The sequence below is a fragment of the Pipra filicauda genome, unplaced genomic scaffold (genome assembly GCF_003945595.2).
Source record: "Pipra filicauda isolate LSUMZ 115617 unplaced genomic scaffold, ASM394559v2 scaffold271_size1040873_pilon, whole genome shotgun sequence".
In the NCBI taxonomy this organism is placed as follows: Eukaryota; Metazoa; Chordata; class Aves; order Passeriformes; family Pipridae; genus Pipra; species Pipra filicauda.
In genome coordinates this window covers 819,676-842,404 of record NW_024104389.1, presented here as the reverse complement: position 1 = coordinate 842,404, position 22,729 = coordinate 819,676, and the positions used below count along the sequence as shown (strand labels likewise).

Here is a 22,729-nt window from a genome sequence, read left to right as displayed (position 1 = left end):
AAAAGGGTTAAATGCCTGTGACAGAATCAGTCAAGAGGGACAGTATATGCAACATAGGTCATTAGATCTTAATTTTCCTCAAAGATCGTTCTAGTCCAAGTACCTACCAAAGGTAGAGCTACCAAAGGTAACATCTGCCACAAATAGGCACTTTATTTGCTGTCTTAACATAGTAATTCTTCTGAGAGTTATTTGTCACCACCTTTTAATTCTTGTTGGTTTACATATTCATGGAAGTTTCTGGGGTGAAGTTGGGATAAGTTGTCACTGGCACATGTGTGAAACGAAAAGTATATGTCTGCACTCTTTATTTTTCATTTCTCAGTTAGATATGTGCTTCCTTCATGCAAAAGAAAGAAATCCTTAAGAACACATGCTTGTCTGTCTTCCAAACTCTGTAGAATTAGCTTGTCATGAAATATAAAACTAATGTGTAGTTGTAAAACCCACTGCCAGCATTTTCCTCACTATTGGCTGATGGCTAAGAAGATTTAGAAATGAAAGGGGTTATTATAAAGTGATTACTGAATAGCTAGGTATGTCATTTTAAACAAGCAACTAAAATCTCTGTTGCAGATTTGGAATGTAATCTTGTTTGTATCATTCATACTTAAAATCTGATTTTGATTGTGGAGGAGTAATCATATAATGTAGGTAATTTGACAAAAATATATCGAATGATGTTTTTCTTTCGTTCCTTATTTAAATGTATTAGAATTTAAATGACATGCCATTCCTATAAAATGACAACATAAAGAAATATTAGATTTAATTTGTATTGGTTCAGATTTAAATTTTACTATAAAATGAAAAGTTCATATCAGCCCTCTAATGAAAGAAAATAGTGTCTAGAAACCAACACTTAAAAATGCTACTAACTTTAAAAGGATGTAATTGGTGATTAAAAGGCTGTTATTGATGATTAGACCTATAGATTTTGCAACGGTGAGTGTCAGCCTGAAGACATAGGCCTCATGGAATATATGAAGACATGAATTGGAGGAGATAAAAAGTTAAGGAAACTATCTTGTTCAGGATTATATCACTCATTCATGTTTCTGTATCCAGTGCTTGTAATAATGCATTACTAAATTCTTAAATCCAATGCCTGATCTGCTTTCAAGCAACAGCTACACTTATTTTTTTAAGTAGTGAGCTCATACCTTGGGTGCTTATTAGAATTTGCTTTCAGTCAATCTTCTATAATTAGCTAAATATTATGGTTCTCTCCCAAGAATTCCTATATTTTAGCTTGTGTTTCATCTCGAAATATCACAGAAAAAAAATCTCCTAATGATAAGCTGATATTAGTACTTATAATCCTTCCTGGAAAAAGGAGACCTCTGCTACATCTCACATTTTAATTTGTGAAGTGACTGAGAGTTCGAGGTGGCTTGTTTTAAGAACTCATCCTGTTCATTTTACTGCTGTGAGTGTGTATTTTATTGTTTTCTGAGCTCCTACATTTTGGAACTAGCCATTTCTTTCTACAAAGTACGAAAAGGACTCTCTTAGTGCTGTGTTCTGATGTTTTAGAAATCAGACCGAGAATTGTGTTCCACGGCTTTTGCTAATGCTTTGTAACCTTCAGCAGATAATTAGTTTCTTTTGAGCTTCAGTTTCTCTGCCTATAAACTAGGAGATATGCTGTTTTCATACCCGATATAGATATAAGGTTTAACTACACAGTATTTCCGAAGTATATGATAAAACAAGCAGTCTTGCATCTGGTTCCATGCTGCAGAAGAATGATGTTAGCTATAACCTTAAGAGCAGGGTGGTTTGGGAGATCTTTTCTCTTTTGCCCATAGACTGCTGGCATCTTGGCCAGTAAATGGAGCCTGAGTATGACCACATGTTCTAAGTGTGAATCTTCCAGTTGTCAGATGCTGGGGAGTAGTTTAGTCAAGAGACAGAAAACTCTCTGTGATGGGCTTGCCCTGAGATGTGGGGTTTTTTTCACTTCAGTCTTGTCCTGTTAACACCTTCTCTCCATTGTGACGCTGTGGATGCTGAATATGGTACTAAAGGTGCTGGGGAAAATGTGTGTAGGAGGCCAATTTCTGCTTCTCAATGCTCTTAAGTCTGCAATAACTTGGAAGAGTGCAGAAGGGCTCCCCACTGGCTGCTGCTTAAAGCTAGCATGCCAACTTCAGGGCATATACACCCTTCTGTTCATCTTCTTTCACTGGCATTTTGACTGTGGAAAAAAAATTATTTTAATTAAAAGAATATAATTAAAAAAATACAATTAAAAGGAAACCATTTTCCCCCAGAATTTGCTCAAAGAAAAACAAGCATAATCCAGTTTTCAGCGCTCTCTCTCTCTCTGTGTATATATATATATATATATATATATATATATGTATATGTATATATATATATAAAACAAATTATTCCTTCCTCTGTGGTATTGCAGGTGACTACCATTTCAGTTTTGCTGTCTCATAGTTATTTCTCTCATTAGTGCTGAAGCTCTGCAGGGCTTGCATCCCACTATTTTTTCAAGTGTCAGGGAGTACATTTAGAAGACAGATAGAAGTGCTGCTTTTCTGTGGGAGGCATCTAGTTTTGCAGAATTAGGGACATATTCTTTTAGAAATGCTATTAGTTAGTAATATGAAAGGGTGCTAAGAATTTTGAACACCATAATTTGGAATCTTTTCCAGGAGTTATTGTGTATCTTTTTTGGTCTTTTACCTGAATATTCTTAATAACTATTGCTGTCAATTTCCATGTCTACTCCATGGCAGGAAGTAGAGATATTTTATATGAAATTAGGGTTCCACAAATTTACAATTGTTCTTTGCTGTTTTTTAACATTTTTACTTGCTGCCTCAACGTGCTGTCTTCTTAGATGAGTAAGATGACCAACCTTTAATGTGTCCCTCTTGGAACTCCAGGGGTTGTTTCTGGATCTTTAACAGTTTCGTGCACACTGGCAGCTTAGTCTTTGTTTTCACTTTAAAATAATTGGACTCGGCAGTACAATCACGCCACCAACCTCTTATTAGGATTTTGATTTTGCTCATGAGCCATTTGTCCCTTTGTTTCTTTGTTTGCCTTCTCTTTGTTGGATTCCTTTCTTTTATAACCCAAATAATGGACAGTATGAAAAATCATGTGGGTAAAGTGTAAAGTTTTCCTTTTCTTCCTCTAATCCTAACTACAAAGCAGTTCTTTATATTAACAAATCTGACTGAAATAAAAATGTGTTAAAAAGCTGTGAAATTGCGCCAACAAAAATCTTACCCCTTGTTTCTTTCCTCACTGCATTCTGCAGCTTTTGGTAAACTGAAATTCAAAAAACCCTGACCTGTTATCAGATCTGGTAGATCATGTGGTATTTAAAGAAAGAGCTCTTTTTGAACTTCAATCTGTTGTTGAAGAACTCAGATGAAGAATAATTACAGTATAAAAATCACTCCACCACAGTTGAATGTGGTCTTTTACAAAAGTGTCTGACCAAGTTTGCAAAAAATCTCAAATTGTTAGCAGTCGTGTAGATTGGGTATCAAATCAAATCAATTCAAATAAAGACAAGACAAACAAGTAAATTGTTTTGCCTATTTTCCTGTTTGCTGTTGACTACAGATGTATACAAATCTGTAGATTTGTTTTCTAGAAGCAAACCATATATTCTTGCTTTGATAGCACCTGACTCACAAGACCTATTTTCTATAGATGGTCTCCATCACTGTAGAATACAAGTTCCTTGCAGGTGTTCATGAAATTATATGAGATAGTTGGATACTGATGCTAGAATGCTATGGCTCCCACTTTACTCAGAGTGAATTGATGTGAAAAGATGTTAAGTGATTTGAAAAAGACTGCTTAGGCAATCTGCAAAAATGTCTTTACATTTAATTAAGATTAATTAAATATTGTGTTTAAAAGAGCTATAGTGGATGATAATGTAAATCTCAAATCATTCAGTTTCATCTTAAATTTGTATATTTTCTTGTTCTGTTTATCTCTTACATCCTGTGGAAGGACAGTAGAGTTCAATCTGGAATTCAAGTCCCAAGAGTTGTTACATAGCTAAACCACACTAATAGTTTGCCTAGACAAGAAGTAAATTCTTAATTCCTATTATTTGGCTGTCTTTCAAATAGTATCTAACACATACCAGATGTCTGCAGCTCCTGAAGTATCATGGAGTGGCAGAAAATCACCATGCCATTACTTTCTTCATCTCTTATTTCAATAGGTCTGTGCAGTCTTTGACAAAAAGACAAAACTTCAGTCTGAGTGTTAATTCTAAAGCCAGGTTTTGATGATCAATGACAGGATGCTAAAAATACACCTAAATGTCTCTGTGATTCTGAAATTGAGTTTCTGAAAAAGCATTGCACTTGTGGTAAGAAGTAAAGTGTGAAGTTCCAGAGAAATGAGCTGTGAATTGCAACTGCAATGGAAATTGATCCTGTCTGTCAGTCTCTGCTCCATATTCTCAGGAAAACTGTGGAGCAGAGAAGGAGCCAAGATCACGGATTAAATGGGATGCTGAAGTGCCAGGGGCTAGAACCAGTCTTGCTGGTCCCTCAGGTCAGAGCTGCAACTGTCAGAATTCACTGCTTGATACCCTGCTGAAGCTGGCAGAAGGAGAGCAGTATGAAAAATGCTGCAGGCACCAGCAGGGGAATTGGTAAGAACTACCTGGCTAAGCTTCAGGCGTGACAGGCAGTGTGCTCCTTTGGGAAGAAAACCTCTTCTCTTACGAATTGGTAGACCTTATTTTCCCCATTCGCCTCACCACTGAGGCATAAGAAAATAGCTAGAATACTGAGGAGCAGCAGAGGCTCGGTTCATTTAGAAAACTGCAGTGGGTGGAGAGATCTGGCTGTATGACCTCTCTGCAGGTAGGTGTTCACTAAGGAGAGAGCAAAGATTCAGCAAATAGCTTTTGTGGTTTGAAGTGTGTATGTTGTATGGTATGTTAATCTCCTTATTCATCATCTTCTCTAAAAAGTTTGATTTCAGTTGTGATTAGCACTGTGAAATGACACTTCTTTATGTAGCTATCACTTACTTTACCCGATTCAAGTTACCAAGAGCAGACCATTGCTAGGATGACAACCCTCCACTAATGCATGAATAGGTAGTGCAAGTCTCACAAGCACAATAGCAACATCTCTACAAAATGCCCACTTTTTCACCTAAAGTTGGGAACTCACTGTGGGAAAGTGATAAAAAGATCCTGTAGAAAATAAAAATCAACTAAATGAAGTTATCACGCTGTAGTAATTGATTCAGCTTTCCCTTTTAAATCATAGTCATTAGCTGTCATTCTTTTTATGCAGTTTTCTTTCCCCAAGTATCCTGTGTCCTTCCTTATGAAAAGCATATACCTTCCAGTGTACTGGAAAGGAGGTACTGTGCTCTCAGAACTGTATTACATTAAAGATAGATAGATAGGCATTAGGAAAAATTTTTCACTGTTAGGGTGTTCAGGCATTGGAATAGGTTGCCCAGGGAAGTGATGGAGTCACCATCCTTGGAAGTGCTTAAGAGGCGTCTGGATCTGGCACTGGGTGATACAGTTTAGTGGTTTAGAGGTTACAGTGGCAGTGCTGGGGCTTGGTGATCTTAAAGGTCTCTTTCAACCTTGATTTTTCTATGATTCTATTCTATGAAATATTTTCTCTGGGGTATACACTGATACCTTCAGAGAAGTTCAGTGCTAACTTGATCAAATGGAAACTTCTTTTTCTGTCTTTTGTTGCAATAATTGCTATTTTTCATGGCTGTTTTGAGCCCCATGTTTTTTAAATCCCCAAATTCTTTTGTTACCCTAGCTTTTTTTTATGATTAAAAGTAGTGACCTTAAAACATTCATTTGCAACAGGGGTCATCAGGGCCCTATTAGTTGCATTATCTCTGAATGAATGGTAAGAAAAATAGATATGAGCCGTGTACCTATCAGATGCTATAGATTACAGAATCAAGTCAGGAACAAAAGCAACCAGGGCATCTGCCTTGTCTGATGAGCTTTATCCTGTGAATATCAACTGAAGCTGTATTGTCTCCATCTTTTACAATCTAATCTCTTTTTTCCTTTGTCTGTTTTGTTTGAAGTGAAAATGTATGTCATTCTCATAGCAATGACTTCAAGATTTAACTAGAGAGCTACCTTGTACTTCTTATTAAGGTAACATGACATTGGAGTATCTTTCTCCTGGGCACAAATCTTGCATAGGTTTTGATCCAGTTATTTTGTACAGCCACTCAGTTTCAGTTTTAAAATGCTATGAATTAGTTTTATGTCTCTAATAAAATGATTTCTCAGGTCCCTTGTGAATTTTCTGATGTGCCTACTATGGAACTAAGCAGGCTGTTCCATATTGTTGCAGCTAGGAGCTTTGTTCAATTGCTTAATGTTCTATGTCAGGGTCACCTCAATTTTGTTGGTTTTCTAGTCCTTCTTAGCCCATTCAGATAGCACTGCAGTTACACAATACCTGTCAAATGTCCTTTGCTATTCATCATCTCACTTAAATGAAAAATTCTTAGAAGCTGAAAAGAAACAAAAAGAAAAAAAGGAAAACTCATTTTTCATGAAATTTATGGAATTTCATTCTGAACTACATAGAAGTAAATGTTTAGGGTTATATGAAACTCTTAAGACTTTCCAGTCCTTGAGATTTGCTTCTTATTAATTTTATTTGGTGTAGCAATAGAAAATATTGCAAACCCCCCAAACATTGTGATTCTCAGCTGGGATACCTGAGCATGGAAGCAGGTAAATGGCTCTACAGTGATTTATCCTTATTGGAGACATTTTTACCTCTCAGTTGAGTCACTAGAAAGGAGGCCAGGATTAGAATTTGTTTTGTTTTGCCATTTTTTCACCAATTGCCAAATATTCTGTACTGGTGATCAACATTGTTTGATAGTGAAAATTAATTAAAAAAAAAAAAAGCTGGATGATTTGAAAGGGGGGAAAAAATACCCTGCTTTGTAGATGTTAGAACAAGCAATTTCTTAACACCTTTTCTTCAAGGAGTTAAGATGAATAACATCTTTGAACAAATATTTCAAGCATGCAGAGACTATATTAAAAAATAAAAAGATGAAATCCTGTGTAAATTGTTTAGAACATTCCTAGTGAAGACATGTTGATTAATAAACATAAAAGAGGGAAGATGCATATTAATTTGTTTATATATAAGAGGCTTCTAACTCATTAAAAGTCTTCTAAGTGTTTAACTAGTGAAGCAGTGGATAAAACCTGACATTGTCTTTAATCTTGTGGAGGACTCAAATATGAAAAAAACCCAGATTATTGCTAAATATGTATAATAGCTCTATTAACGGCAGTGTTTTGAAAACATGGGGGGGGGTGTCAGCTCAGTGGTTCTGCTTGTAATGTGGTGGAAATTTTAATTCAATTTTTTATCTCAGTTGCTGGGATCAGTAGGATTGAAGAGAACTTAACTTCATCAACCACAATCTTTGGTGCTTGTTATGTGGATTTTGGTAGATGTGATTGATGGCTCGTTATCAACCGGAATATCGCTAGGAAAGCACAGATGCAGTAGAATAGGAGCTGATGTGTCTCCTGTCTTATTTCTTTAGATTCTTTGCTAAACCACTATGACAAACTGAGGTATTTGCACTATTAACAACTAATGCTTTTGTAGGAAAACATCCCTATGAACTATTTTAAAGGAATTGTATTATTAACTTAATGTCCTTGGCAAATAGAGATCAAGTAATTGCATTCAGTCTAACTTAAAAACACATGAATATGAAATAGCTAAAGAACCATCTAGCCTTTGTATAAACAGTCCTTCAAGAAAATCACTGTGTATTTGCTAGTTTTCTCTGAAATTACATTTTCTTTTTAGATACTTGTTTTCGCAGGTTTTTGCTCTAAAAGTGTTAACGCAAATTAATTTGTAAAAAGAAATTGGACTTAATTTTTGCAAGCAACAGATAGGTAAAAAAGTAAGTGTCATTTCAACTGTATCATGCAATTTGAGTTTAAGAACTTTTTAGTGTTTTGTTTGCTCTTTGTTTTTCATCAAAGGCACTTCTCTCTTTTCACTTTTTTTTGTGTTTTTCAGAAACCTATACCTCTATTACACTGTGATTCTATAAAGCAATGGATTACTATTTCTTCTTGTATGTCATATTTATAGAACTATATGACTCCTTATTTCTTATGTTACTTACTATTATAATATGAATAAATTATCATACTAGAATTATGTCGGTAATTTTGCAGATCCAATGCGTGGACCACGAAAACTAGAAGTTGTGGAGATCAAATCCAGACAAATCACTATTTGCTGGGAACCATTTGGATATAATGTCACACGTTGCCATCGGTACAACCTCACAGTCCATTACCGTTACCAGGCTGGAGGTCAAGAGCAAGTGAGAGAAGAAGTAAGCTGGGATACAGAAAGTTCACATCCCCAGCACACAATTACTAATCTGTCACCATACACAAATGTTAGCATCAAATTAGTATTAATGAATCCCGAAGGACGAAAAGAAAGCCAAGAACTTGTAGTGCAAACTGATGAGGATGGTGAGTTTTTCTATTTACATATACATTGTGCATGACCTGATACTCAATACAGTTTTCTCTATAAGTGCATGTTCTGTTTTTACTGAAAATTGTAGGAGATTTTCCACCAACTTCACCAATTTTAAGAGAGTAAAGCTCCATTATTACAGTGATCTTTTACATAACCTGTAACATCACACAGAGTTTAATAATTTCGTCATTAAACTCGTAACTTGTGCTTGAACTGTATTCTACCACTTTAAACTTCCAGCATCAGTTTGAAGAAAATTCAGGTGATTGTCCACAGTATCCTCATGTAAGCTTTTCTACAGAGTGATGTGCTCAGCATTAAATATTTGTTCTTGATTTGTGGTTTCAGTTTCTCTTTCTTTGGCTTCCTAACCACTGGACAGTGTTAGTTGCTTATTTAAACAATTCCATATACAGACATTGAAGTATACAGATATTCCCTTCCTTTTAATAATTTTCAACTCACAAGGGGTTTTCATATCTCTTTTTTAAAAATTTTATTTTATTTCGAGCAAAATGTAATTTGCAAATGTCTTTTTTGAAGCAGGGACAGCAGAATTGGCTACTGTGTCTTTTTAGTACTCTTAAAAATATTGCATGAAAAGGTTATACCATCCTCCTAAGTCCTCTGTGATATTACTTTGATTACACATGCAGAGAGTTTACTGGAGCTCTCTTAGCTACAATACCAAAATGGGACTTCCCTGTTGAATTGGTCATGCACCAGCAATCAGTTTCACCTTTCCAGAACATTCTGTGCTGATATATAGTCCCTTAGTGCCCTCTACAAGTGTACCTTAGTTTTTTTGACCTTGCTTTTAGCTATTTTAAATGCATATATTTCAAAGAAACCTTATCAAATGACTGGCATTGCTTTGTATAACAGGTCTGTCCTCCTTCCATTTTTATCATCTGCAATCTGAACAGGAATGGCTTTGTATTTACTTCCAGATCACTTATAGGTTTACTGCAAACATGTTGGAAATATTTCTAGTAAAAACTTCAACAGTAATGAGTTCCTTTTATAATAAATACTTGAAGTCTGTCATTTAAACCTATTAAATTATTTAATGTATGCTGCATTGGTTTTATGTAGTACTAATTTCTAATCAAAATATATGAGGGAATAAATTAAACAGTTTAGGAATATACAGTTACTAATGCAATGGATTCAACAAAGCGTAGCTAACAAAAAAAGTGTTTAATTAGAATTAATTTTGGTGTCATCCTCTAACTTTGATTCAGTTCAATTGTAGGATAACAAAGCTAAAGAGCTTATGGTTATCAGGGATGTTTATGTATTTTTTCTAAATTGTCTTATTCGTGGCCCTCTGGAACTTTATATTAGTCTAAGACCTATTAAAACCCAGCATCAGAGGCTGAAAGAGTACCTCGGACAAAAATTACGAGGTTTTAGTATACCATACACATTCATTAAAGTGTATAAATCTGAATTTAACACAACAGAGTATACCAACCCAAATAATCATCTTAATTTTTCAAACCACACAGTCATGTTTGTTGCAAGGGACTTCCAGAGCTCACTTAGTCTAACCTTTTGCTCAGAGAAGGTTAAGTGAGAGCAGGTTGCTCAAGGACTTGTACAGTTGAGTTTGAGTACATGTCTGGGTGACCTCTGCCAGTGTTTGACACACCCCCCCTTATGGCATAACTGCTCAGAGTTTATGACCTTCAGATAATTTTAGAGGGTTACTACAGAGGTTTGCTATACTTTCAGTTTACTTATGCTATGTTTAATTTATCTTTCTCTACGCCTAAGTCATTAACCCCATGATTCCAAATTAGTTTTGCCAGTTCTCTCCTACTTGGAAGCAAGGTTTAGTGCCCAGAATTAAAGCTGCCCTATAGGCTTTGTTTTACTGGTCCATAGAGGACTGGTAGACCAGTTCAGAAACCACCACTTGTGTCCTTGGATCTTCCCCTTGGTAGAGCAGGGAACTCTGTGAAGAGCTATGGACCGTGTAAACTCCCATACCAACAGCATGGAGCAGTAGGAGAAGGATAGTGCTCTACCAAAGGTGTCAACAGGAAGGAGTTACCAAATATCTTGCTTGCAGATCTTTCTCTTCCTTAACCATTCAGGTAAATCTCAGTAAGGGATATGAGAAGTTATTTCAACCAATGCAGAAAGTAGTTTCTGCCTTCTTTCTGTAGCAAGTGGAAAATGTTGAGTGTATCTTCTTGCTGGATTTTCACATGCAGTTTGTGGAAAGATGCTAACACCCCAATGCCTTTTGCCTCAGAACAGTCCTGTGTGCATTTTTGGGGATTTTCTTTCCACATTCCTTTGACAGTGGTGTTACAAAATAAAATCACAGGTGCATGTCCATGTGCTGTTTACATGTCTCCTTCTCTGAAAAGTGCATTGTGATTGGCTTGGGGGTAAGGTAATGATTGCAGAACAAAAGGGAAACAGAATTAGATACCCGAGGGTGGTTAACATACCTTTTATCAGAACCCTCTGACCTCCCTGATTCTTCAGAGGTCTTTCTCATACATTAAGAGACTTTAAGAAAAATTAATAATGTCAGATTTTTAGTTTGGCTGTTTCATAATTTTCTTATGTTCATCCTGTTGTAGGTCTTCAGACCTAATGTCAGTGAGCATTGCCGTTCTATGCAACATGTGGCTCGTCTTTCCAAGTTAACCTTTCTAGTTCAGTCTCCTGAAACTATACCTTGTTACTTCAGTGCTTGTCCATTTTCATATATGAATATTTAATGTGTTTGCCATTTTGGGACAGTAACACTGTTGATAAGTAGGTATCACAAGTAGATTTTATTTGCAAAAATTGTTATTTGAGATATTGCCTAATTCCTTATAAAAAGCTGATTTGTCTTTTTATCATCCATAAAGTTTTACAGGAAATGTGTGATGCTCACAAATTCCTTCTTACACTGAAGGTGACACATAACGGCACTGTCTTGTCAAATAAATCATTCTCCTCCTGAGCTACCCTGGCTTTTGCTTCAGTCTTGGAGAAATAATAGTGGGATGGTTTTTATGCCTAGCAGTGCAAATATTAAACAGACTGTGTCCTTCTGAATTTTTTCTTAAATTCTTTTTTTTCTTTTATCTCTTAGTCCCGAGTGCTGTACCACTTGAATCCATTCAAGGGAGTACCTTTGAAGAGAAGATTTTTCTTCAGTGGAGGGAACCGGTGCAAACATATGGTGTTATTACTTTGTATGAGGTATATAGAAATTTGCCATGTTTTAATTTTTATGTATAGTTCTGATTTTCAAAAGCGCATAATTAGTATGCAAATTAATATTTTTTTACAGTTTATGTAAAATTAACTTCAGTTTGAAAAGTAAATATATATAATGTAGGAGTGAATTATGCAGGACCCAGAATGTCCTTGAGTTACCAGCTTTAAGACAACTGCTGTTTTTACAACCATGTGATATAGCATTCTATCTAGTAATCTGGATGAAATATTTAAAAGATTGAAAGACAGATCTTAGTGAATTTCTTAAAAAAATTGGAGACATAACACAGCAGCGACAGTCAACGTCACATTTAGATAGGACTCATTACACGAAGCCTATTGTAATAGAAACAAGCAGGCATAATTCAGAAAAAAATCTAGCATTTTTTAAATGCAAATTCAACAAAATTGTATGTTGTTAGATGTCTAAAAATCACTGCTTTTTCTCATGTGGAACCTCTGCCTGAATACCTCTTAGAAAATTTGACAAAAGACTGCACAGATTAAGCTGTCAGACAGTAATCACTGTTAAGCTTCTTACCTGACCTTACTACAAAATTGTTATTGAAATGTTTTGTTTAAAAAAACCCACCTAAATGAGATATGGTGTAAAAGAAAAGTTAAATTGAATGGTAACCTATTGATACTGTTTTGAAAACTGCTTTATTGTAGAAGGATAAAATGTTATGAAAAAGTATGAATTGATTTTTTATAAAGCTAAAAACTTTGTAGCTAGTTCATCAGTTGTCTGTCTTCAGGGATCAAAATGTTTTAGTTAAGCGTTAAATGTTATTATTGATGTTAGACCTTATGTGTATAGAAACACACAGTGGTGAATCCTCTTTGTACTTAGGAACATTCATGAGTGTCTAATTACTGAGGAGTATACACACATATATGGGCAGTTCATTCCTGAATGTATACATGAATCTAACTCCATCAGCTGTACTGGGACTTGTGCAGGTGTATTCAGAGATGGGAAAGGACCAGACTTCCTAAGGTAGTCCAAACAGTGCACATTTCTGAACATCAAAAGAACCTAGCATTCCAACAGTGAAGAAGATTTTGGAAAGAAAATCACCTTATACTGTTTAATACATCTCAAAACAGAGATGGAAGGAGCAGGGTCATCAGTTAAATCAGAAACATAATTTAATTAATTTTTAAGTGAAAGATACCAACAGACTGATGCGATCATATTGTTCCTTGTTTTAAAGATGTTAGCTCAGTGCAGTCAGGTGGCTGAATATGAACAGGCACCTGGTTGCTGGAAGCTTGTTTGTCAGTACTTTTTCTACCCTGATGTTTGCTTATAAGCCTAAAATGTATTCACAAAGTTTTTATAGATATGACTGATAAACTACCTGGGGGCCAACAAATATACAGTGTGGCATATTACCTATTTTAAATGTATACTCCTGGTGAAGTATAAAAGTATACTTCGGTTATATTTTAGCTAACTGAACAGGATCAGATCCAGACAAGACAGATGAAATTTAGGTACCGATGTTTTATAGGTTGATTTAGACTATCCTTGATATCTCAGTAGGCACCTCAGGCTGATAGTTATGCTTTCAAGGTAATGCATCCAGCACAGCTCCAAATCACCCAAGCTTGAGGAATGAGGAGTCAAGCTCCTGTCTGCATCCTGCTGTAAGCCAAAGCTTAGACAGAGGCATCTAAGCCTTGGCTGTGTATGCATCCACAATTCGGATCTGAAAAGCATAACCATTAAAGCTGCTTTTATACAAACATAAGCCATGTTTGGTATGTTCATGAAAACTACGCTCATGGCATTCAACTTTTAGAGACTGGTCTAGCAGACAAGCACTAAGCTAGTAAGGGGAAGGCCTGGGTAGGAGACATTTCAACCTGAGAGATTCCCCAATTCTTGCTGATCTGCCTGCAGGGGAACGATTCAGGCACAGAGCCACAGCAAAGGTTGAATGCTCCTTCCATTGGCCTGTCACCTGCCGCTGGGCTGTACACAACCAGGGGTGAAAGAATTGAAGTGTCAGGAGGAAAACAAGTATGAGAGTGCCGGGTACTTTAGGGTAGAAGACACGCAGCTTGGGTAATGCAAAACTGCATGTAAGCCTGAGTTAGACCTAGAAGCATGGTTGCTCTTTCCAGGGAAAACTCTTTAACTGGTAGCTATTTTTTGTAAGGGCAGCCTTAGGATTACAGCAGCAGACATTTTTCAGCAGGAGGTCCCAGGGTCTCGATCCCAGCAGACAGATAAACTTAATGTGCAGCCCTGAGTCTCCATCCCTGTTCCCAGAGAGAAAGCTCAATCTCAACTCTGTGTCTAGCATTTTTTACTCAGAGGACCTAAGTCTCTGTGTTGTTAAAAATCTCATAACTTAGTCTGTTTTCTGGGGCCAGCTATTTGTTTTTAGTACCTGAAGAAGAAAGTCTTTTCATATGTGTGGTAAGAAAAACATAATAACAGATTATTCCATTTTGCTTCACTGTCACCGGTACAGGTCCACAGTTGTTGGAATAAAGGTATTAGTCCTTTGGGCAGGGTTTCATCTAAATTTAATAAAAATAGTCAACATCCAGTGAGAAAATTACCTTCATGCCCCTTTTTTTCATCACTTTAAAGCTGAGCTGACATTAGCAACAGTTTAAAAAAAAAAAACAAACATAGAAACCGTCCTTCAAGTAGGAGTGAAATATAGAAACAGTTCAAGTTTATTTTAACCAGGAAAAACGCTTATTTTTTTCATGTGTTCTTCATGAACCATGGAAGAACATGTTTCATTGTGGAACATCAGCCATTTAGCTATCTAATAGCTAACCACTGCAAAAATTTTGTAAGAATCTAACATATACTGCTGAGTCTCTGATAACCTCGTATAATTTTGAATAAAACTTAAATGAGATTTTGGAAAATTGAGTTAAGAATCATAGAAATATAGAAAACAGAATTAAAGGGAGCTGCAGGAGGTCATTTAGTTCACATATCTGTGGCAAACAGGATCACCTGTATTTCAAGCTTAACTGTGATGTAGTTGTTTAACCTGTATTTTAAAATCTCAAAAAAAAGTTATGACCCACTCTCCCAAAAGCAGACATAAAAACACTTAGCATGAGATAGGAAGATTCAGTTAAGCAATATATAACCTCAATTTCTTTACTGATAGAAGTTCAGATAGTTGGTAATGTAATCTTCTTCTGTCGTCTCTAAGAATTAGAAGGGTTAGTTGAATCATTTTTAAGGCACTTTTAGTTCAGTTTACAGATGAGGAGTTATAGAGGATCTACGTATATCTACTGAAATGTTGGGGTTTATTTAAATGGTATCAAAGTTTTTATTACTAATTACCAGCACTTTTTTGATGTTATACTATATGGGTCATATAAAAATCAGTTTTCATTAAGTCAGAGGTTTTAGGAAACTGCAAGTTTTTGAGGTGTGTAATGCCAACACTTGGATATTCTATGTATTGTATTATATGTCTTCTTAATTATAATGATATGGAGTAAACATAGCAAAAAGAATGTCAGTTATCACTTTATATAATGAGGGTGCTGGAATTATTCGCATAAAAATGAAACTTTAAAAGTAAAAAGGAGGGATGAATAATTTTTACTTTTTAATTTTTTTATGGTTTTCTTATTTTTAAATTCTCATTACAGTGCAAAGAAATCAGTAATTGATAGAAGAAATCTGGATCAAGTTTTACTGTGAACTTATATTAACATTTCTAATGAAAGCTAAAAATACTGTTTGAATCAAACTGAGGATACAGTATACACTCTGCATATATTACTTAACATTTTATCTCTCCTTTCCTCCAAATGAGAATCTGACCTAGGTACAATATAATAACCTGAAAAATTCCAAATTAGCAAATGTAATAGCTAAGCTTCAGACTAAAATAGAAGCTTTACCCAGTTTCTGAAAAATTTGCCTTAAGCTGCACTTATTGTCTTTTATGGACTTCCTTATTCAGGGCAAAGTGTAATTACAGTTAAGTCAGCTGGAACGGGGCGGGGGGGGCTACACCCCATGTTGTTCACTTCTCAGTTTTTACCTGGTTGTTTTGGCTTTGTTACTGTTGCTTATCAAAACCAACAGTAAGATGAATTCAAAATATGACACAGTTAAAGCTAACATCTTGAAGGAATTAATGTAAGCCTGAACCCATCGTTTAGAGTTGTAATCTAGCTGCCTCTAAGTCTCTGTATCTATAGAAGTAATAACTCATACCAGTTAGGACTTTTCTGTGTCCCTTCGTGGGATTTGGGATTTGAAGAGTATGAGAGAGTAAGATAGCTTATCACAAAATGTCTGACAGCGCATACATCAGAAGGGTTTACTGGATAAAGATGCAATCTCCTCAAGGCAGTTTATAACTTTCTTATTCTTTTGCAGATCACCTACAAAGCAGTGAGTTCCTTTGACCCAGAAATAGATTTATCCAATCAAAGTGGACGAGTCTCAAAGCTAGGAAATGAAACGCACTATCTCTTTTTTGGACTGTATCCTGGCACTACCTACTCTTTTACCATCAGAGCCAGCACAGCCAAAGGGTTTGGACCTCCAATAACAAATCAGTTCACCACTAAAATATCAGGTACTTGATCAAAGAATATCTTATTTTCTTATGATAATGAGTTGGGTAATTCTCTTGTTGTTTACGTCCTTTTTATAATTTAACAAGCAGCAAACTGAAAAAGTAAAAAACATGTTCATCCCTGAAGATGTCAAAGTGACATATATTACCATATTTGAAGAACTTCCAAGTGTTTCAATATTAGCTAATACTTTGAAATTCCTGTTCACAACTGTAACATATCACTCAAGAAACCGTATGAATTATGTGTTGCAGCCACTGCCAGCTGCAGTTGCAACATTTAGCATAGGGTTTTTTGGACCTGAAGATGAGGGTTTCATTCAGCGCTTAGTCAGCCTTGACATGATTCTAAATTAGTACAGTAACAGTGCTGGAAAATCTCTTTAATGAGCCATGAACAATTGAGAGTAGAGTAGAAATACTATACATCTAGTGCTCGCTTAGAAAGTGTAGTTAACTGCCAGTCTGCATATGTTCCTAGCAGGCGTGTGGACTGAAGTGGATATGAAACTGTATTAGACAAGAACACCAGGACTGGTGGTTTTCAAATAACAGCAGTGTGACTTTGTCACTTCTACAGATCCTTGAGCAATATTTTAAAGCCCTCCCAGAGGTAGAGGAGCGCTTCATTTCTCTGGTTGTCGGGATGCAATACTATTACATCCTCTAAAATGCTTATGTAACTGAGGACAAAATGTTTTCCAAAGTTATAGTTGAAATCCTTTTCTTCTTCACTTCACTACAGTTCTGCTTTGGAATTAAACTGGCAGTTGAACTATAGCCCCTTGATAATATTTATAGAAAATTGCCTTATCTATTTGTGGTCAACTGTGCTTTTCAGAAAGGATAAAGGAAAGCTTTTGGGTCCAAAGTTGTCTGTGTCTTTTACTCTCATTCTGTGTACTTTTCCCCATCCCTCATTTTCCACCCTCACTGGAATGAAAAAAAACTAACAAGTGTTAATCAGAAATAGGGTGATTTCTTCTTTCTTATTATAGGAAAGGGCAGTTAATGCAAAGTGGAAGTTACTGCCAATACTGGTGTTCGTGGAGAAAAAAAAAAAAAGTTGTTAATTTTCAAGTGAGACAATTACTCTTTATGGGACATCTAAACAGAATTAACACTGATTAGTAAAAATAGAGTTCATTTTCCATCCCCTTTCCTATACTGAGCAAAAGGTTTCTCTGTCAGAAATCAATTTCTGACACAGCAAAACTTTGTATGAGTTGGGATGGCAGGATCAGCTCTTATTAGAATGAGAAATGAAGGAGGTATTGACCATGGATGAGAATCTGGGAATAGTACCGGATCTTAAATTGTGTTTATCTAAAATTATATGTCACAAAAAAAAAAAAAATCATTAGTAGGAATAGACATTGCAGGCATACAGGGAGTGAGGCTAACCTCCAAGTCGCCGTGTGGCGAGGTTCTGCAAACTGTCTTGTCTGCACTCCACTCTCTCATTGCTTCCTGTTAGTTACTGTACTAACAAAAATGTTTGTGACTTGTCCACAGGTAGTTAAAACCAATCTCTTGATGAATTTAGAATAGAAACAAAACGCATATATTTTTTTAATATAATTGAAAAATGAACAACTGACATTTTAACTGTTGAATATGGTACCCTCTTTGCAGCGCTGTTGGTCTGTAATTTCATTGTCTCACTGGAAGGCTTTTTTAGGCTCTTTCATGTGGCCAGTGCTCTCCATTTTGGACAGATGTGAGAGAAAACTGCTTCAACTGCTTAATGGCAACAGTGCATTCTGATCAATTTCTGCATTTTACTTTGTCTGACTCTAGGTGGTATTTTCTTCTGAATAAAAATCTCTACATTTCCTGTCTTAAGTGATTTCAGTAGTGCTGTTCTGTACTGTAAGTCATTGCTGTGTTTTATTCTACAGTTGTGTGATTGGCACTGATGGATGAAGTGATCTTCATCTACATATTACCAAAGGCAGAACTCGTAGCAGTACATGCTATCAAAATTGATGGGCACTCTATTAGTAAAGACTGTTTTCTGTTGTGTGTAACTTTGTGAAAAGTCAGCTGTGGATACTGAAATTTTGTATGCTGCCTTTCATTCTGAGAAGAATTTCATACATTTCAGGGACACGGCTGACATAATTAAAAACTCTGAGGACCAATAAATTACTGAAGTGCTTTCAAGTGGGGATTTAAATATTTAGCAAGAGAGACATTACTCTCAGCCATCACTCTGAAAATCTGTTCAGTTCAGGCAACTTGTAAATGTTGCAGTTTGCACACAATGGTGGAAACTCAACAGAATTGAGCAGCGTACGTCACTACAGCTGCCATATTCACTAAACATATTGAAGTTCTCCAAGCTTTTAGAGCCTTGCCTCTGTGTTCATCAACTCATTGTGGCCAAACACAGGTAGTCTACCTTTGAGTACTTCTGAGCTTTCTGCTGCTGAAGACCAGGGTGTGCAGTTGCAAAAACTGTGTACAGGAAGAATATCTCCTGTTTTCTCTGTTTATTGATACGTTCCTTCTTTACATGTGGGCAGTGTGGAGAAGGAAGAGTCATAACCTAGACAAGAGAAAATGGAGAAGAGAAAAAGTAGCCAGGACTAAAGGGTGTGGCTGGGAGAACCAAAAATCCTATCTGGCATAGGAAGACAGTTTTGGTCTTGACAGGGACACTGAAATTAGAAAAGAGAGCAAATAGGGACTTAGAAGTCATAAATTAGGAAAATTAAAAGACTTGTTAAGGTGTGGGCAGGAGACCAAGGGCAAGAAGTGACAGGTATTCCAATAATGTTCAGAGTTCATACTCTGAACTTCAGCTTTTTGGAGGTGCAGTTATGTCCATCCTTATTTTCAGGATGGCCAGGTTGAGATTGGGGCCTTACATGAACAAGTTCTGATGTTCAAAACTGCAAAACTGTAAACTGTCTCTTAATCTTTAAAATACTGTGTAATACTATGCCTTTAAGTGGGTATCCAAATTACTTAAAATGATTAATTTAAATGATTGTGCCTTATATCCAGGGTTGTAAACAGAATAAAACCTGCTCAGCTTACAAGGAGGTTTTTGAAGAATTAATTTTTTTTATCTGTGAAGTATTTCAAAACTGATAAATATCAGTGAAAAGCAACGAAGATGTTAATGTTTTCACAACTCGCTGAGGAGTTCCACAATAAAGTATTAATGCAATCCGTCCTTGCATATGTAGGGCAATATGGATAAGGAGAGAGAAGTTAATTTACCTTTCAAGTAGATGCAGGTACTACTGGGAAGGTGAAAATGATTGGAAAATACACTTGAAAGAAAGACCCACATTGTCGGAGCTATTTAATTTGATGGAGGAGCCTAGAGGTTGATATTATCTGTATGTGGAGCATAATACACTCTTGAGTATCTTCATTGTTATGGTACACACAAGGTATCCAGTGACTGGAAGAAGAAACTAGATGAATTGAGATGTCGAATGGGTCTCCACATTCAACATGTGGAATATAATTAGCCTTTGGAAGAATCTTCTGAGGAAAAGATGTTCTCCCCCACCAAATGTATTTTCTCTTTCAAGTGGGAATTAGTTTAGGGAAGTTCATTGCCCTGCATTATTCCTGTGGTCAGAAAAGACCATTGCAATGACCACTTTTTGCTTCTGTAGCCTTTAAATCTGTTAAATGTGCATTATCATTAACAACTGAACAATAAGGATACGACAGGCTGTCAAACAACCAATTGACTGACTAGCCATCCATCCAATGTAGTGATAAAAATGGGACTTAGAGGATAGCACTGAAGAAAGTAGCAACAGTAAAAGACAATAACTGAGGCATCATTTGTTTTAATCACAACTGTAATTCTTTAATGAAGACACTGTTTGCAAAAGTGCTGAGTGTGGCTTGAAACTAAGATAAGCTGCCATGCTGATAATTCTGCTTCATCATTGTAAATGATGTCTGTGGAGGACAATAGACCCAAGACAGTTATAGCATTAGTTAAAATTCCAGGAATGAGAAATTCTGAGAGTGCATCCTGATACAACTGACATATTGAGAAAGCTGGGCTCTGTTTCAAAAACTGTAGTCACTGCATGCTCATTTGCAGATGCTCTTCTCAAGATAACTTTTCATTTCCAAGTCGTGGATTCTCAATACTTTCTGCAAACTTAGTCCTACTAGTCTCTGTTTCCTGTCTTGAAATTGGCAGTGAACCGGCATTTCTTTGTTTGGGATTTGTTTGTTATTTTTTTCCTGAAGTTATTTAACAGTTGTCTCACAGTTGCATTTTAACACAAAGTATCTTAGACTTACAGTGTGGTCTTTGTATTTGAAGAAACCTTTAAGATTACATATTCAAATAAAGATACAGATCTTGAAAGAGGAAACACAGGAATAATGATTTTATTTGCTTCTTTTCTTTTCTTATTCTAGCACCCTCTATGCCACCATATGAACTTGAAACACCTTTGAATCAAACTGACAGCACTGTGACAGTCTTGCTGAAACCTGCACAGAGCAGAGGCGCTCCTGTCAGGTACTGGGGGAAAAAATCTTTATAAAATTAAAACCAAATTGATTAATTTCTTGAACATGTTTTCTGGGGATTTTCTACACAGCAATCAGTGTCTAAATTCGTGTCTGTATTAGCTCTAATTAAATTAAATAACTGAAGAAAATGCAAGTGCTTTGATGTTGAGTGTTCGTGTATTGTTTAAAGGATTTGATCCAGATGCAAGTGGCTTGTTCTTTGAAGATAAGGAACAAAGCCATAGTTCTGTTGTGTGGGTGGCTTCTTTAAGGTAATTGCTTACTGCAGTGTTATAAGTTCAAGGGCATATCACATTTTTTATGCTGAGCTACTGTCTTTAGTATTCAGTTTTCTTGTTTACTTCACAGATTTAAGATAGTCAACTCTTAGCAAGTTAGCCAGTTTTAACAGTATGTCACATTCATAAAGTATTTACATGTATTTGACCATGATAGCAGAAATAATAATTTTAAAAATTAACCTGGAAAACCAGTAGCTTGTATTCTTTAGTTTTATATAGCACCCATTAATGAATTTCCAATTTTCAGAGATTTATTTCCCTGCCAGATACATGGTACTGTGTAAGTTCTTCATTGACTAGAATAAAAGATGCCTGCTTTTCAGTGAAGAAAACACTGAATGGTTAGATTATTTTGAATGAGAACCAGAAATTAACTCTTTATTTAGATGAGAGACTTTTCAGAGCTTTAGGATGTTTTTTTGTTTGGCTCATTGTGTATCCTTGTTAATTCTTTCATTATTGTAGGAAGAGTTTCCATCTATACTGAGTGACTATCAAGTATTTTCATCCTGATGATAAGGTTTTTGATAGTTTCTGTTTGGGAAATACAGATCTGGTATTCTCATATATGCATGAATGAAAATAATGTTGTTTGGGTTTCCTAAGAATATTCAGCCTTTCATATAATTCTTTTTTTTACTATTAGCTATATATATTATATTTTCATAGGTATGCATTTAGGAAATGCTATCCAGTTGGTCATTCAGACAGCTTTTTAAAAATAAAATGTAACACTTTGGGGAAGTCCAAACCACCTGATGAAAAAAGCATAAAACATTAGAGCACATTTAATGAAAATGATTTAGCAGGTTATATTAGGAACAGAACTACTTGATGTTTGTCTTACCTTATCTCAGAAAGCTTAGTGTACTCCTGAATTCAAGAATCTGGATTAAAATAATACAAGTTGGAGTAGTTATTTAAACATGAACGTTTTAGGCCATTAATAAAAAAATGGTTTCGCTCCTTTTATCTGCATCATGAACTAAAGATGATTGACTCCTATAGCAGTAGTGACACATCAGAAACTTCAGTGACAATAGAAAGGAGCTCATTAGGAGATTAAAGTGTGCCAAATAAGTGGATGAGTGATTAGGAAAATAGGAGGAGAGATTTAAAGTGACATGAAGCTATAGAACTGACAGATGAACACACAGCAGCAAATTTACTGAGGTCCTTTGCAACAAGTCTTAAAATGAATGCTGACTGCAAAGCTGACTGCCAACTCAGTGTAAATGCTGAGTGAAGCAGAGAGTGAAAATGAAAGTAGGAATTTCTTAATACTTCTAACGTTTTCCTGTGCATTCCACTCTCAAGCACACTGCTTGCAGAACACATTCTGCATGTGGATTTTATCATGTTAATCTATTCATTGGATGCTAAAAGTTTAGTCATACTTCATTTATCGACACCACTAAGCAAGATGCCTTGTCTATTGATTCTGCTACAACTACTGGCTTGGTTAATGCAGATTTTTGAAACTGCGCTAAACTCGCAGTGTGGTTGTTGTTGTTTTATTGATCAACACATCAACCATGATACATAAAATTCTTTAATT

At 35.9% G+C, this 22,729-nt stretch overlaps 1 protein-coding gene across 4 annotated transcripts in view; it reads left to right on the top strand.

The window, feature by feature from the left end:
- PTPRM (protein tyrosine phosphatase receptor type M) overlaps positions 1-22,729 on the top strand; it is a 354,996-nt gene that overhangs the window by 124,975 nt on the left and 207,292 nt on the right. For all 4 annotated transcript variants that reach the window (XM_027737101.2, XM_027737100.2, XM_027737093.2 and 1 more), the window contains exons 7-10: positions 8,231-8,539; positions 11,653-11,762; positions 16,165-16,366; positions 20,774-20,876. In XM_027737101.2, the coding sequence (XP_027592902.2) occupies positions 8,231-8,539; positions 11,653-11,762; positions 16,165-16,366; positions 20,774-20,876 (724 nt within the window). The remainder of the gene's footprint in view (positions 1-8,230; positions 8,540-11,652; positions 11,763-16,164; positions 16,367-20,773; positions 20,877-22,729) is intronic.